Genomic DNA, 17,167 nt, shown 5'->3' on the forward strand with positions numbered 1-17,167 from the left:
CTACTGCCAAATAATTAGAATTTTTTCCTCCAAAACTTGCCTCAATAATCAAAAGAAATGTTTGGGGAGATGGAGAGAGAGGGATCGAGAGATGAAGAGGGAGATAGACCTGAGAGAAAGGAAGAAAAGATAAGTTAGAAAGAAGAAAAAAAGTAGAGGAGAAGAATCTTAACGAAAATGAGTTTTAATTTTTTTATGATCTGAAATGTGACTGGAGGTGTGAATAAACATGAGTATGATATGTGTTTGTGGTGTTTAAATCTGTCCTAACATCTAATTGATCTGTAGTAGTATTGTCGAGAGTTGATTTTAGTAAACCATGGAATGAGATCCAAATCATGGAAAAGCAAAATACCACCTACAAAGTCAAATTTCCCCTCTTGGGGTTCCTCCTATAATTTATTAATAAAATAAAGCAGTCTCTCTCTCTCTCTCTCTCTCTCTCTCTCCCTCTCTTTCTCTCTCCCTCTCTAGTTTGGAGGCGGGAGAACAACCGCGTGTACAATTAATTGAGTTTTTTTTTTCTCACAAGAGAAGAGTGAGGAATCAATTCATTTTCCAACCAAAAAACAGAAAAGAAGGATTCATTCATTCATTCATTCATTCAAGATCTCTCTTTCTCTCTCTCTCTCTCTCTATTAAAAGGGCAAAGAAGGAGGAGGAGTATTGATTGATAATTTAATAATAATAATGGTATCGTTTCAAGAGGTGAGTAGACTGGCGAATGGGGTATCTCTGGTCGCCAAGGAGTTGGCCAAACGTTCTAATGAAGGCACTGGTTCTTCTTCTTCTTTTTGGTTGGCCAAAAAAGCACTTGTTGCTGCTACTGATCTAGTCGGTCTAACTAAAGGCAATACTCGTCAATTTCTCTACCCTTCCTCTTCTAATACTAATACTACTAGATCCAACAACAACAACAACTCCGAAAAGGATTCCGTCGTCTTCTTTGCCGATGATGATGCTACTGATCATTCATCCCTCAAAACAACTCCCCCTCCTCCTCCTCCGGAATCGCAAGACATCGACAACGTTAAACAACAATCAGTGAATATCCAAGAGATAGTTTCCCAGACTGCAGTTGTAATTCCTAACTCACGGGAGGAGGAGGAGGAGAAGAATTTGCATCCCGTGTTGGAGGTCCACAACAACCCCAAGGAACAACCCTCAATTACTCCCCACAAAAGGAAGCGCCGCGAAAGGAGAGTTCCTTCTACTTCTTTCGGTAGAGCTCTTGGGTGAGCACCCACCATTTCCATTTCCATTTCCTCCCTCTTTTGCCTCACTATGTTTCTATTTGGTGCACTTGGATAATAATAATAATAATAATGTCTCATTTGCTGCTAGGTTTGCTGGTCTGGGAGCTGGTCTTGTATGGGGAACTATCCAAGAATCCACAAAACGGCTCGTCTATGGAACACCTGAACAAAAACAAGCTGCCGCATTATCCCCTTTCTTATCTGAACAAAATGCTGAGCGTTTGGCCCTTGCACTCTGTAGAATGCGTGGGGCAGCACTCAAAGTCGGACAGATGCTTAGTATACAAGATGAATCTCTTGTACCTGCACCCGTACGTTTATGCTACTGCATTTCATCTATCATACTTGCAGTGTTTTGCCACTATTTAGACTTTTGCATTCCACAAGCAAGAGATTAAGATTTACTGAAAACAACATCTTGTTAAATGAAACAGAGGTCCCTCTAGAAAACGAGTTTATTCCTTAATGTGTAGTCTCCTGAATTAGGATCAACTTGTTGTGTCTCGGACTATTTGAGATATCTACGATTCAACTGCAAAGAATAGGGTGTCAGTAGTATTAGGAGGAGGACAGGGTTTAGCATAACATCTCAACTTTTACTTATTTTTCATTTTCTGCAAATAGTCGATGATATTTTCTAATGGTACATTATATGTTTCTTGCTTGTCACACCTCTACTTCACGCTCATTTGATGTAGTTGCTCGCAGGAGACTTGAATTAACTAAAAACTTTAAGTAGAAAGCATCAATAATAGCATATAAAATCATATTGCGTTCTTCCAAAAAATTTGAAATATGAAAATCCCAATTATGTTTAAGTTGCAAATATAGCGGTAGTAGAATTGGCCAAGGCTCTCAAGTCAGGCTGAGTTTTCAAATCCCTTTGTGCACCCTACTGGATAGGGGTTATGTTCCTTTCATCATGAACTCAGTTGCTTAAATTGGCGGGGTGGACATGACTAAGTGGGAGCCTAGGCGCGGATACGGTATTACAAAAGATAAGCTGTGTCAGTTAATAATAATGTTTGATATCAATTTATGAACTGATGCTTCATTAAGGGAAGATTCTTGCACCATGTGAAAGATGTCATGGAAAGCCAATATTCATTTGATGATTTTCTGTCTTTGCAATATATTGTTGGTGATTTTGTGTGTTTTCTACCATATTATGACCCGATGCTTCATCATTGGAAGATTCTTTCACCATGTGAAAGATGCCTAAATGAAAACCCAATACTTATTTGATGATTTTGTATATTTGTGTCTTTGCAACATGAAGGTGGTGAACTGTTCTGATTGGAGGAGTTGGCTGAGTTGTATGTTTTTCTTATAGTATCTCATTCTTGTATCCACCTGTAGATTTTGGCTGCTTTGGATATTGTTCGTCAAGGTGCAGATGTTATGCCGAAAAGCCAGCTAAATCAAGTTTTAGACGCTGAATTGGGTCCGGGGTGGAGAGCAAAGCTGCAAAGTTTCGATTACGACCCACTAGCTGCTGCAAGTATTGGTCAGGTGCTGTTATGTGCTTGGTTATCTTAATTGCTGAGCTACTTGATATGGATAATAACTTCAAAGTTTTCTAGTTCTCACTGTATACTTCTCTTGAAAAGGATGAAGCTGACTTGCCTGTGATTGTTTCGGTTCATATAGGCATGCATATTTACTTAGAAAAAATAGTAATTAAAATTTCGCTTGGGTGGGTTCACTTTTTTGAAGCATGATAAAGCAATCCGTTGGTTTGGCTTCCTTCAGCACCCTCCCCATTCCTTGTTCTTTAATTCTTCTGCATTTGTTGTTGCAGCAGGTTACCTTTCTTGTGAAATCATTTTTCTAGATATCTTATTTGCAAAGCTAGGTTTCGGCCTTAACACTAGAATACTTTTATCAGGTGCACCAAGTAGTCACCAAGGATGGTTTGAGGGCTGCAATGAAGATACAGTACCCTGGTGTTGCAGAAAGCATAGAAAGTGATATTGAGAATGTGAAGTTGCTTTTGGACTATACGAACCTGATCCCTAAAGGGCTTTATCTTGATAGAGCAATGAAGGTAAATTCCGGTGTTATAAAGCATTCCAATTTTCCCCACGACCTCGTGTTGTAATACTTGCAATTAACTTGCCTCTAAATACGTGGAACAATTCTACCTTGTACATTATTATGTGTCTGTTAATATACTCAGCCTGAAATAGTATCTTATAGTTGTTGGTCAGTTGGTCTGCAAGGACCTTTATTCTTTCAAGAAACGCCAAAGATTTCGGTGAGGATGAGCGTTGGCCTGAATGCACTTTTGCTCTGGGAGTTCAATCACTCACTTTATAAAACATTTCATCAGCTTGTGCTAATGCAGATATGCACTTGTTTGCTATTTTTGGAATCTTGGCAGGTGGCAAAGGAGGAATTATCTCGTGAATGCAACTACGAATTGGAGGCAGCAAATCAAAGACACTTCCGCCATCTGTTAGCTGGCACTGAAGGGTTCTATGTTCCCATGGTTGTTGATGATCTTTTGAGTAGAAGAGTCATAACAACGGAGTTCGTCTCGGGTACTCATTTTTAGCTCTTCAAGACTGTAAGAGTAATATGCCCATGGAAATATGATATTACGCACAAAACATACTAAGTTGATTCATTCCAACCTGCCTATTCCTATTTATTTAATTACCAGTCCCCCAAAAACTAATTAGCATATTGAGCAATGCATTCTTCTTTCCAAAAGAAATTGATTTTGACTTTGGATTCCACATTTTGTTATAAGCCAAATTAGGTTGCAGAGATGAGTTCTTATTCTGAAACATTGTAGCTCATGTGAATTCTAAACCTATATGATTTGATCATATGAAATCCAATTTTATGGTAACCACAATGATATCCATGTAGAATGGAAATCTCCAAGTAGTCACTGTGATAATAAGAAAAATATTTGCAAATAAAGCATATAAAAGCAATAAATAAACAAGAGCAGACATTATTCAGGGGCATGTGTTTTTATCGGCTCAAGAGTGATTGATACATGAGAATGTACATATCTTTTAGGCCTTTCGGTTTAGCCCTAAAGGGCGGTTTGACATTAGCATTTAAACTCTAAAAGTACTCATCAGACTTGAGGTCTATCAGAAAGACCTTTATATATTTTCTCTAAAGTAGATAATAACTAACAAGCTAAACAGATTAACAAGTTCATGACCCTAGAAGTCAACTAAATTACTCAAAATACCCACTAAAATCCCAATGGATCACTTGCCAAAGCCATGTCTGCTAAACCCATGGACCAGCCTCTGCCACTGTGGGTCATTGATGCCCCTAAGTAAGACGACGTTGTGTGACACTGTTGCGCATATGGTATCTGTTCTCATCCTCCCCAAATGTTTTGCTTCTTTTCGGTACAGGAGTTCCTATTGATAAGGTGGGAGTACTTGATCAGAAAACTCGTGATTATGTTGGGAAGAAGTTGCTCGAGCTCACTTTGAAGGAATTATTTGTATTTCGTTTTATGCAGGTGACATTCATCTTCCTATATTTAAGTTTAAAAAAAAAACGATTCCTGTATGGTCTGTTCTGCATCTTTGTCTGCTTAGCATAATAAATGCTTACATATAAAGGATGCTATAAGCAAGTGTCTTGTCACCCAATAGTTCGATGCTTTGGCAGCATATGTTTAGATGGTGCCATATGGGGCACCCCAAGACAAATTTGTTAAGGGAGAAAATTTTCCTTAAGTCTCTAGTCTAGGTTTTTCACATGTAATCCTGTTAAGGACAAGGTTCTAAGTTCATAAGTCTTCAGCCGGTCATTGATTTCCATCTTTTTTTGCTCTCATTTACCCCAAACAGACTGATCCCAATTGGAGCAATTTTCTTTATGATGAGGCCACAAACATGATAAATCTCATCGACTTTGGGGCGGCTCGGGAGTTCAGAAAGAAATTTGTGGATGACTACCTAAGAATGGTAAGTCCTGCTTACGTTTTCACTAGTCTATTTTATTTGCTCAAGAAACAGATTGAGCTGGAGAACATACTAGCTGATGACTCTGTTAATGATTCTGAAGTTTTTCAACACGGTCTCAGTTGGACTGTGGTGTTAAAAGTTAAGGATATTTAAGATGATTAAACCTGTAGCTCATTATGCTCTTCTATCTATGTATCTGTGGGTGTGTGTGTGTGTGTGTTGCTTTGCTTAACGACCTATTCCACACGTTTGATACTCTGAGTAGGTGATTGCATGCGCAAATTGTGATAGAGATACAGTGATTGAGATGTCACAAAGGCTAGGGTTTCTGACTGGAACCGAGGCAGACGTAATGTTAGATGCTCACGTCCAAGCTGGCTTTGTTGTGGGATTGCCATTTTCAAGGGCAGGTGGGTATGATTTCCGATCCACAAATATTACCCAAAGCATTTCAAACCTAGGAGCGACGATGTTGAAGCACAGGGCAACACCACCACCAGATGAAGTGTACAGCCTCCATCGGAAGCTATCAGGAGCATTCTTAGCTTGCATCAAACTTGGGGCTGTTGTACCATGTAGAGAGTTACTATTTGAAGTATACGATACTTATCGATTTGGAGAAGAGAATGATGATGAGGTTTGTAGCAGCAACAGCAACTCCACCTCTTGATATTATAATTCTTTTTGGCCCTACCTACTGTATCAATTGATTTTTTTTTTTCTTAAATTATTTAATAATATCAGGACCCATCAAGTTGTCCCAAAAGTATTGAGGATTTTTTTCTCCTGTAATTGCAAGCTAGGGAAGCATGTGGGTAGAATAATAGAAAGAGTTGGTTATTGTGGTTTATTTACTGGTAAAAACTTGTCAGAGTTATATAGCCCCCTCCTAGATATGTATGCCTTATGTTACTCAATGCAAGTCTGAAGCAGTTTTGGTGTTCGTTTTCATTTTTCTTTGTCCCAATCTGTCATCTTTATAGAACTGCCTTTCGATTGTAATCTAACATCTTGATATCTGACATCGAGAGCAAACTCTTACTTTAGTTAGGAAGGCCTTGAATGAACTACAAATTGCTTAGGACCCGGTCAAGGAGATAAATGTTCAGTAGATGGGTATTAGTGAGAGAAAATGTTGAACAAAGCTAAGATGCATCTGTAGAATGATAGAAAGAAGCAACTGAACTCAAGGACCAACTCTGGTACACTTTTAGACCTACTCTGAAATTGATATCCATCCTCGGAACCAAGACATCCTGCTTAAGTTTACTAATCAAAAGTATAGATTACACCACTCGAAGTAATTGTACAGGATCATAGTTTACAAAACCATTGAAAGGGAAACACAGCTTTATTTTGATGACTCCACTGAAATTCATATCGAGGGGAGGACTAACCCCCCACCCCACCCTACCTTCAGTTACATTCTCATGGATGTTAAACAACACAACTCGGATACTCATGTAACGGGTCAGACAACTCTATTTACAATAACCCCCATGCAACTCAACGCCAGTTCTTGGCCGTCAGTAATACTGGCAGTAGAAGTTAGCACCCCGGACATTAGAATGCTGATGGTTGTGTGCGGAATCCACTTCATCCTCTCCATCTCCACTTTCTCACTATTATATCGAACCGTACAAACAAATCAATGAAATACAAAGCATACCTCTCTTCTCTGCAAAACCAAACCATACGATCCTTCAAATGGGTGTCAACTTCCCATCTCTGTTGGAAGCTTTGATGTTTCTGTTCTCCCCACTTGTTTGGTTTGATCGTTTCTTTGGGCCACGGTTGACTGCTCAAAACTCTCTCCTGTTGCCTGACACTGTCGATGAGACTTAAAGGTTAATAATGATTACTAGTTAATTTGTAGTGATCTTGCAAACCCGTATTTTGGTGATCAATCTTCTAACTGGGGAAGCAGGGTTTGATCACAATACGAGCGGAACTTCTATAGTAGTGGTCGTTATGAGTTCCTATTATAGTAGTTAATTTTCATTTAAGGGGAGAAAATCAGCTAACCTGATATGTTTGATTCTGCGAGCATTCAGCATTTTTGTTTTGCATCACGTGCGAGTTCATGTTATGTGTGGCATCCCTCAAACTTGAAGAGGAAACTCTTCCTGGGACTTCGGCAGGAGTTGCAGTTCCAGAGACTTCCGGCACTGGGACCGATTTTGTGTAAAGACCTACTGGTGACGGGTAAGGTGCAGAAGCCATGGAAGTCGGGAGACCTTGACCAGGGAGCCCAAACATCGGAAGGCTAGACCCAGGAATTGCGGGGAAATTGTTGGGACCTGAAAGAGGCATGCAAGGGAATTGCATATTGTGCATGGGAGGCATCTGCATCATTGACGAATTACCGGTCATGTCGGGCATTCCCATCCCATAACCCATCCCCATACCCATTCCGACACCCATTGGCGGAAAATGAGGCATGTGTTGTCCTGGTATCCGCTGCATTCCCGGAGGTAAGATCATTTGAGGCATATATAGCCCGGTTCCCATTGACATAATCTGTTTCATGGAATTCATGTTTGCGTCTTTCAGAGTTTGTCACTATATTCGTAGATGCGTTTTAAAAATTGCTGAACATTGAAAAAAGTATACCTGGACTTGAAGCTGAAGAGTCTTAAGATACTCAATTGCCTCGTCAAGCATTGAAGCTTTGTCAACCTTATAAAAGCATGATTTTTAAGGTTTGTATAAGAAGAGAAATTCATTTAGCATAAGCAGGATCCAGTGAGACAATGATTACAGGTCAGGACAAACAGGAATAACGATAGCCTACCTTATTACAGTTAGGGATGAGTTCTTGTAGTGCTCGCATCTTCTCATTTATTCTGTCTCTTCTTCTCTACAAGTAAATGTTGAAACCAATTAGAGTTCAACGTTAATGGCTTCTATGCTAAGCAAATAAATGCAAGGTCTCAAAGTGTCTATCCATCTGCACTGAAGATTTTACCCTTTCAGACATATTATGCACTTCTGCAGCCCGGCTCCTTTTGGCACCGCTGCCTCCACGAGCATTCCCTGGTTTTCTAGCGCCACCAGATTCTTCCTCGACATCCTGAATCATAATTCACCTCTTCAATTTCAGAACAAAATGGAAAAAAAAGAAGTGATTTTGGATTTCCACTTACTTCACTCTGGTATTCAGACTCATCTGCTTCCCGAGATTTCCTCTTGGATTTATGTTTTGGATCATTGGAGGCTCTTGGGCCGCTACTTCCCGAGCACATTGAAGAAGATGCAACCAGTGGTTCTACATTCTTTCCTATGGTTGTACTTGCTGCAAAACTCGAGCTTTGGCGAACAATTTGATCTGGCAATCTAGTAATATCTTCTCGGCAAATACCTCTGGACTGTTCAGCAGAGAGCCGCTCCTTGCTAGGCTTATCCGTTGATGGTTCTGAGTTAACCTTGCCTGCCATTGAAACTGGTGGGGTTTGGAATCCCGTACCGCTTCTGGAACCACTAGTCATGTCGATCTGTGTGGAGTCGACAGGGTTGCTACTGGCTGGAGAGATCTTATCATTACTTCTGGACCTATCTATACTAGATAAACCTCGATGATTAGGTGAAGCAGTAACACTCTGAAGATTGGCTTTAACAAGAGCAGCCGGGCGTGAAAAATGTGAAAAGTTCATCAAACCCCCTGCCATGGTACTAGGGTGGACGGACGACGACCTTGTTGGTGGTTGAAGATGATCCTTCTTTGTGTTAGGCTGCTGGCTAGGTGAGGGTGTGTGACAAGAATCCCTAGAGGGAGCTTGGTGGGTAATGAAATCTGAGAGCCTTGTTGGTCTAAGACTAGTTTCCTTTGAATATAAAGGGGTAGTCCTACTACTACTAGGAGGAGGAGGTCTGGTTGGATTAGAAGAAGAAGAGAAATCCTTGTTCATCTGATTATTATTATCGAAATGGGGAGGTACGAAATTGGTGGTGTGAGAAGGAAAGGCATTCATATTGATATTATTATTATTAACACCAGTTAACTCAGAGAAGAAGTCTGAACCCAAATCATGTTGTAGAGTATCATCATCATCATCATCAAGGCCAAGGGGATAATTCAACCAAGGAACCATATCATCATCTTGTCCCAAACCAATGTGATCAGAAGGTGGCCCTTGCTCCTGGTTATTAAAATCACTATCTAAATTTCCAAACCTTGTGATCTTTGGATTAACAGCATCTTTGGGTTTGGAAGAGAGAAATGAAAGGTTTTTTCTACTTTTTCCACCACCACCTTGCATCAATATCTGTCCATTTTCGCATACCAGCTCCAAGAATTCATTATCAGGTCTACCTCAATTCCATATAAAAGAAGAAGAAGAGAAATTATAATAACAGCAAACAAAAAAAAACCCAGATTGAAACTAGTACTACTACTACTAGTACAGTTTAAGCCAACAAGAAAAATTAACAACTTACTGAAAATAAGAGGTGTGGGTTGTTGATTCAATGATGTTTGTTGCTTTGGGGAGGCGATGGAATTGGGAATTCGGCATTTTGTAATCTCAGGAAATCTATTTCTTACTTAAACACTCCCCCGTCCATTACTAGTAACACAAACAAAACTCCATGGTATTATTGGGTAGGTAATAACTCATACTCTTCCTTCAATCATGACCCATCCCTTGGATTTCGTTTCAATCAAAAACCCTTTTTAAAGTATGTTTTGATGAGTTGATAGATACTTATATATCTAACTTCAAAAAAAAAAAAAAAACTAATTTACTCACTGAAATTTCCCAGAACCGGATTCTTGTTCTATCTATCTATCTAAATAGAGCTTCTTCTTTTTTTCCCCTTTTTCTTTTTAAAGACAAAATCCAGGACGAATATTCCTCGAACCAGTAAAGTATGAAAAAAAAACACAAACTGGAGGGAATTAAAAGAAAAAACCTAAGAAAGTATCTGGTGGATCGTTGAAGAAGAAGAAGAAGGTGAAAAAGGGTAGTGTTCAATTTAGAGAGATAAAATCTGTAAGTCTCTCTCCTCGACCGACTGACTGACTGAAGGAGAACCGAAAAAATAACTAGACTTGGAAGATCGGAGAAAACAAAATAAGACCTTAACCATAGTTACTACCCCCCCATGTGATAAGTTCGTCGGGTGTCCCGTGTCCGTGTCCGTGTCCGTGTCCGTGTCCGTGTCCGTCAATTCTTACTCTTAACTACCACAGAGCACACCGACACGCTCCCACCCCATGAGGTATTTTGTGTTTACATTTTACTCCCTTATTATTGTCCTGATGTTATGTTCTGTGAGTTTCCCCGACTCAATCCCGATCGAGTGACGTACTGGGAATAGTGTCATTTTCCTTGTCACTAGCGATAAAAAATGTGAACGAACGCTATGCTTCCATATGGTACATTCAATGTTCTTTTAGCTTTATAACCTTTTATATCTAAACTGGGTTTAAATCCGATCAATCACTCAATACATTTTTGTAGACACTTAGTTTCGTTTCCGTGTAAAACTTTTATATTTGGTTTTGAAGACATGTCTTCCTGATGTTTCTTACTAATTCTTAAATCTATATCATTGTACAATGCGATGAAGATAGTTCCATTTTTTCTAGTGAAGAACTAAAATTGTGATCCATGGAGTTGCCTCTGCCAAGTCAATTAGAGTCAACTTCAATTCACAAACCTCTTTTTACTAAACTACTGTTATGTTTACTCATATACAAGTGCCGCCATTAAAGCTAGCAGAACATAAACACAACTAAAATATATAAACAATAAGATATGATAAAATATCATTTATGCTATTATTTATATTATCTTATCATCATTACAAGATTATTGAGAGAGAGAGAAATAGTGAGGTCGATATATCATTAAATAACTTGTCGTATACACTGAGTAAGAAAAGACAAATGGAAAATAGAGCCTATCCACATGTAGTTAGTGGTGTTATTAGGAGTTTTGAGTAGTATTAATTAACCAAGTTTTAATTGAATTAACAAAAGGGCATGAGTTGACTGCCTCATGATAAGAGTTCCTCAATCTTTCCTCTTTTGAAAAATAATTAGATAATCCAAAAGTATGTGGTTATTATACATATCTTTATTTTAATCTCCTCTTTTGGGTGGGCTAATGTCTCTCTTAGGTACCTTGATTGTTGGAAAGAAGATCTTATGTTGTTGGTTTTAAATATTGGTAATGAAAGTTGTTGGATTTAAATATTAGTAATGAGTTAGTTTTATCATTCTAGTAATTAGTTTAAACGGATTGCAACAAAAAAAAAGGTTTAAGTGGAAAAGAAATGTGCCCCATGACCCATCTCTCTCCTTTATAATAACATATTAGTTTAATCAATTGCCATGGAGATGTTCTTGTGCTTAAATCTATTCCAAATAATAGGTTAAGTCCGAACATTAGTCAATTGGATGAAGAAAATCTAAGAGATCAATTAAATCTATCCCAAAAAATCTGTAGTTAAAGGTTAGATTTACAATAGAGATACAAGGAGTATCATTTATTGACTTGTATTAAGATGTATCATTCGAATGAGAGTATGAATTGTCTTTCATGCATATGACGGATTCAACATATCAAATTTAATATAATGAATCATGAAATGTAGTAATAATAATAGATAATAATGTCATTATTGTGGAGTAAAAGGAAGAGCTAGTCAAACATGCTATTTCTTAACACAATTACTTATATACAAGGCTAGGGGCGAATTTTTACTCTTGAGCAATTAATATATTCGTATGGCAGTAAGAGTTCAGATTAGTGATCTTGGTGGTAGTAGGATGTTACCATTTTGACACTTAATCATTTTCATATCAAATAAGACTCAAAGCATCATACGGGAATATAGGACGGAAGCACAGAAGATAAGATTATTTCTCATCTCTCTTTCAAAATGAAAGTATTTCTCTCTTATTATGTGTGCCCAGATATATTTTTATTATAGTATGTGGTTTTTATGTGTTCACATTAACGCAACAGGTTCATTATACTAATAATTAGAAGGGATGCTAGAATTACAAAGGATTTTGACAAAAGAAAGTTCTCGGCTGATGTGGCAGTTGTGATATTCATCTCCTGACGGCCTAGATTTGGTCAAAGTTTCAAACCACAACCCCCGCATCAGCTGAGAACTTTTTTTTGTTAAAATCTTTTGTAACTTTAGCATTTCCCTAACTAGAAACAAAATTAAAAATTTCTAGCTTCTAAGAAATAAATTACTATTAATTAGTATAACTAATCTTGCAATGTGATTCTAAATATTACTGTTAAATTCACGATTATATAGTAATCGGAGATATGTTAAATTCAGGATAATATACAATCGGATAGATAAACATACAATGACCAACTTTACATACATGAGAAAAATACATGTAATTTCGTTGTCATTGCTTTTCGCTCAATTTTTTTACCGCAACTACCAACCTTTTGGTTGTGACTTAATCATCGTTCAATCATCTTCCAACACATCCACAATCTAAGAGTTGCAAGAAGACGACTACGACGAATCAAGAAGTATTTCCTTTTTCTCTCTCCAAGTCACACACTTCAAAATTTACGTTACCCAACTTGCCGGGGGGGGGGGGGGGGGGTGTAATAGGATACATTACATAAGACGGATCGAAAATAGGAGATCCGGCGGTCAAGATAAGTTGCAGAAATAATATACGTGTGTAACACGTGTATGTACGTGACGGATCGAGAAGACGAGATCCGACGATCAAGAAGAATTCAGAATATTGAAGATATTTGAAGATATATGAAGATTTAGTTTCTTATATTCAGAATATCTCTTGTAACTATCTAATGGTAATATTATATAGATTTTGTATTATTTCCTAGTTTAGTTATCAGAAGCTAGGAAACCCTAAACTCCAAGTCATCTATAAATAGGAGAGGGTTCTAGGAATCAAAATCATCGAGTTATGTCTGACCAATGTAACCGATCAACCCACATTTGTATGGAGTGAATATCAATAAAGAAGTTGTTCTCCGTGGATGTAGGTCTTGAGTATTCGACCGAACCACGTTAAATTATCGTGTCATCTAATTCATGTTTATCTATCTCCGATTAATATATAATCGTGAATTTAACAATTACTGCGATACTTCTCAATGAATGTTTAATTCAGATCTAAATAAGATTGGTGGAGATTGATTTTTTTTTCTTCCCCTCTAGATTAAGGTTCCAAAAGTAGTCCGGTTTAGATGATATGTGATTCATAGTGTATATATACTGGCAGACTTAATAGTTAGTATATAATATCTACTAATCTTATTTGAGCCCGAAAGTCGGAGAGAGTACTAGTTGGAATTATAATGGCATGGGAAAGGGCGAAAGGCAAGAGAGAGCAACAAAAATCCAATGAGTGATAGAGGAGAGAATGGGTGACAAAAACTCAGTACCCAAAAAAGAAGTTGGAGGCATTTTACATAATCAAGAACTTTTGGCACGTAAGGTGGTGGTGGGGCTTCCATCCATCCATTTCTACATATATACCAGGGAGGTGAATTGTGAAGATGTCAAGTGTGAACTCTTTCTCTCTCTCTCTATTTATCTCTGTCTTTCAGTTAGTGTTGCATATGAGATGGGGCCGGTCTTATTGAAGAAAGAGAGACAGAGACAGAGACAGAGTTAGAGAGAGAAAAAGGGGGGTTAAAGACGACAAGAAGAAGAGTGAGATTCACGTGGTGTGGGTTAAGGCTTCAAGGGTGGTGGTGGTGGTGGTGTTGGTACCTGACAATAATCAAATGTTGTCCGACTACCGACTAAAACCGCTTTCAATTTCCCCATCTCATCTCATCTCCCTCTCTTCTTTATGCCCAAAACAATGGAGTTGCTTACAAACACTTGTTCTCCACTAATAAGAGGAGACCCAAACAAATTGGGCCCAATGATATGCCTATCAACGGCCTGGATTTTAGACAGAGAATTAGTTCCATTAAGGCCGTAGATGTTCATATTCCCAATTTTAAGTTCAACTTTGAAATTTGTTGTCAAAATTCGTTGGAGGCTTTCCAATGGGAAGTCCCTTCCTATTTTGGGAATTTTTTTTATTTTTGAGAACCTTTTCAGTTTTCGGGACTCCCCCAATTAAAGGGAAATTTGACCAAAACTCCCTAATAAATTATGACTTTGGTTAAAAAAGATACACAGTTTTTTAAGCTTCACCTCCCTGTTGGTTAAAAAAGATACACAGTTTTTTAGACCAACTAACTCTAGTCTAAAAATATCCCTTGCAAACACCTTGTACTGCCTTGCAAACACTTTTTACTACCTTGCAAATACCTTACAGAGCCTTGCAAACACCTTGCATGGTTTTTGCAAACACCTTGGATAACCTTGCAAACACCTTGCAAACACTTTGCAGAGTCTTGCAAACACCTTGCATGACTTTTGCAAACACCTTGCATAACCTTGCAAACACTTCGGAGAGCATTGCAAACACCTTGTAGAGCCTTGCAAACACCTTGCATGATTTTTGCAAGCACCTTGAATAACATTGCAAACACCTTGCACTGCCTTGCAAACACCTTGCAATGAGCTTGCAGTGCCTTGCAAACAACTTGCACAGTCTTGCTATAACCTTGCAAATAGTTTGCAAATTAGTTTTTGAATTGATTGAACATTGACTTTGTCACACATTATTATATTTTGTCTAATAGAATGTTGTATCAAAAAACTAGCTAAAACCCCTACAAAATCATAATAGTCATTTTATAAGCTCTAGCACCATCTTTTTATATTTCTTCGAAAAACTTTCAAAGCTTTCATGAAATTCATGAAATTTTCAATTTGAAAATAAGCACTTATCATGATTGTCCAAGAACAAACATCCTCACTGGCATTTCATCAAACAACTTTATAGCCGTTTCAACCAACCCAAATCTTGTATAACTAACTAACTAACATTGCATTCCAAGCAACAAGATCTCTTTCAAGCATTTTATCAAACATATTCCTTGCATCAACTATACTTCCACAACTTCCATATAAATCCGACAAATAAATTTGAACATAAACATCATAACTAACATAGCAAAAAAATTACTTCAATCCTAAAGATTGAAAATTTGAAAATTGCAACTTTCTGTCTCTGGAATTCTTCACAAAAAACTAACTCAAAACCTTCAAAATCATCTTCAAACAACAATTAAAGAGATCCAATTACAAAAACCTAAAATATATTGATGATAAAAAAAATCAGGAAATCGTTTTCGACCTTATAGAATCAACTCGGAAAAATCGTCCAATCCACCACGCCCGTTTGATTTTTTTCATTGAAGTTTATTAGAAATTTATTTTTTTGATATTTTTCATCAGACAAAGGGTATTTCTGACCTTAAAAATGTGAGTGCCTACAAGATTGTCCACCAAGAACATTTTGAAAAGTTATTTGGGGCATAGCTCTTTAAAAAGATGAGATGTCTTTTTAACCAAAAAAATCCGAAAATTAGGCCTTCGGCCCAATTTCCTGCCAATAATTTAAAATATGAGTAACTTTTTTGTGTGGAAATTTTTATTCCAAATATCATAAAATTAATTGAATCGTAATTTAGAGTTCATTTAAAATTGCATTTGTAATTTGATAGAAGGAACAAAAATTTGTAGGATAAGAGCACCTCCAATACAACACTTAATTTGATTGTCAAATAAAATATTTAGAGTTTTTTTATCTAATGCATCTATTTGGATCTCTAACATGATGTATAGGTAGTTAATAAGATATCTCAATATTGAGATATCTCTAGTTGTCCAACTCATCAATATTGAAATTTTAATTAATAGAAACTAAGTTTTCTATATTTTCTAAATATCTAATTATTTATTTACAAAAATAACTGTGGCACATAAGTAATAAGATAAATTTAGAGACTTGCATTAAAAATGCAAAATAATTGAAGATCTAGATCAATTTTCGCCACCTAAAAGTGAAAATCTCAATTAAAATTGACATATAAGACCACAGTTGGTAGCCCAAGTGGTTCCAAGGTGTTGACATAAACTCCAGAAAATCCTGGAGGTCCCAGGTTCGAATCCCAGAGAAGGTGGAATCTTTGGTTGATTTGAATTAAGATTATTAGGGTATAAATAATGTTTTTGGGTTTCAGGACATTGTCTTGTTGGGCTATAGGCCCGGTCTTGTTAGTGTTTGAGTGGGCAGTTATCGAGCTTATCACATCTATGATGTATCAAATGCCAAATAACACGACTTACGTAGATCGTAGTCGTCTTCCAAAAAAAAAAAAAAATTGACATTTAAGACCAATAGAGATTTTTTTTAAGCTTTGCATTGGAGATGCTCTAAGAAAGAAAATGTAGAAGAACTGACGTAGAATATCTGGAACAAAAGAATGAAAAAAAAAATAGAAAGAAGAATCAGGAAAATGAATTGGTGGAGGGGATGGGGAAGCTAACCAAATTGAGATCAACATAGATAAACATCTTAGGTTCTAGATAGAAGACTAGACTAAGCATGGCTCTTTCGAAAATTGATGCCCTTCTTTATGAAATTCCTCAGAGAAGAAATATGCTACTTTTGAAGATCATATGGGTAGAGAATTCATAAATGACAACCTCCCATTTCCTCTTTAATTGACTTTGCACTTTGTAGTACAAAGGAACAAGATAGTGGCAACAAAGACTACATATCAGGGGTTTCTTTTGGTATTGGAGTTTCGAGAATGACTTATGTCCCGCCACATGACTACCCATAGAACTGTCTGTGGACTCTGTTCTATGTGGTGTTGGATATTTTCAAAATATGGAAGGGGTACAATTCCCATTGTTGGTATTGGATGGATACATCTCTTTTCATGGACATATCCAATGTGAAGGGATGCACCCATTAGATGGTATACAATGGAAAACTATAAATAAGTCACTTAACCAATCCACTAGGATATATATGTATCCAACGAATTCCTTTGCTCTCTATCTCTTGAGTTTCTCTTTTTATGGACAAAC

At 37.3% G+C, this 17,167-nt stretch overlaps 2 protein-coding genes across 4 annotated transcripts; one reads left to right on the forward strand and one right to left on the reverse strand.

Moving 5' to 3' along the window:
* The first annotated feature begins 18 nt into the window (after positions 1-18).
* On the forward strand, positions 19-6,154 carry ABC1 (ABC transporter 1). The gene is made up of 8 exons (XM_086672295.1): positions 19-1,235; positions 1,345-1,567; positions 2,616-2,768; positions 3,145-3,303; positions 3,640-3,799; positions 4,643-4,752; positions 5,087-5,203; positions 5,469-6,154. The coding sequence occupies exons 1-8, from the start codon at positions 691-693 to the stop codon at positions 5,871-5,873; spliced, it is 1,872 nt and encodes a 623-aa protein (XP_086528421.1). The 5' UTR covers positions 19-690; the 3' UTR covers positions 5,874-6,154.
* A 292-nt stretch (positions 6,155-6,446) lies between these two features.
* On the reverse strand, positions 6,447-10,902 carry LOC147551513 (transcription factor PHYTOCHROME INTERACTING FACTOR-LIKE 15-like). Of its 3 annotated transcripts, none has more exons than XM_086672292.1 (7): positions 9,641-10,902; positions 8,350-9,511; positions 8,172-8,276; positions 7,998-8,063; positions 7,817-7,882; positions 7,229-7,723; positions 6,447-7,031 (listed from the first exon to the last, which is right to left on the reverse strand). In XM_086672292.1, the coding sequence occupies exons 1-7, from the start codon at positions 9,715-9,717 to the stop codon at positions 6,918-6,920; spliced, it is 2,085 nt and encodes a 694-aa protein (XP_086528418.1). In that variant the 5' UTR covers positions 9,718-10,902; the 3' UTR covers positions 6,447-6,917. The 3 variants fall into 3 exon arrangements, with proteins under 3 accessions (XP_086528418.1, XP_086528420.1, XP_086528419.1); XM_086672294.1 differs by having other exon boundaries at positions 8,350-9,468; positions 9,641-10,436; XM_086672293.1 differs by having other exon boundaries at positions 8,350-9,515; positions 9,641-10,425.
* Between the last annotated feature and the right edge of the window lie 6,265 nt (positions 10,903-17,167).

This window comes from Eschscholzia californica, unplaced genomic scaffold (genome assembly GCF_041429995.1).
Source record: "Eschscholzia californica isolate CP2 unplaced genomic scaffold, dmEscCali1.0.p SCAF_3, whole genome shotgun sequence".
In the NCBI taxonomy this organism is placed as follows: domain Eukaryota; kingdom Viridiplantae; phylum Streptophyta; class Magnoliopsida; order Ranunculales; family Papaveraceae; genus Eschscholzia; species Eschscholzia californica.

Excerpts from the sequence above, each read along its gene's own strand:
- ABC1 (XM_086672295.1), top strand. The coding sequence starts at position 691 with ATGGTATCGTTTCAAGAGGTGAGTAGACTGGCGAATGGGGTATCTCTG. Across the intron at positions 1,236-1,344 it reads TCTTTCGGTAGAGCTCTTGG|GTTTGCTGGTCTGGGAGCTG; the intron begins GTGAGCACCCAC and ends ATTTGCTGCTAG. Across the intron at positions 3,304-3,639 it reads ATCTTGATAGAGCAATGAAG|GTGGCAAAGGAGGAATTATC; the intron begins GTAAATTCCGGT and ends GAATCTTGGCAG.
- LOC147551513 (XM_086672292.1), bottom strand. The coding sequence starts at position 9,717 with ATGCCGAATTCCCAATTCCATCGCCTCCCCAAAGCAACAAACATCATT. Across the intron at positions 8,064-8,171 it reads TGCATAATATGTCTGAAAGG|AGAAGAAGAGACAGAATAAA; the intron begins GTAAAATCTTCA and ends ATTTACTTGTAG. Across the intron at positions 7,883-7,997 it reads TCATCCCTAACTGTAATAAG|GTTGACAAAGCTTCAATGCT; the intron begins GTAGGCTATCGT and ends TGCTTTTATAAG.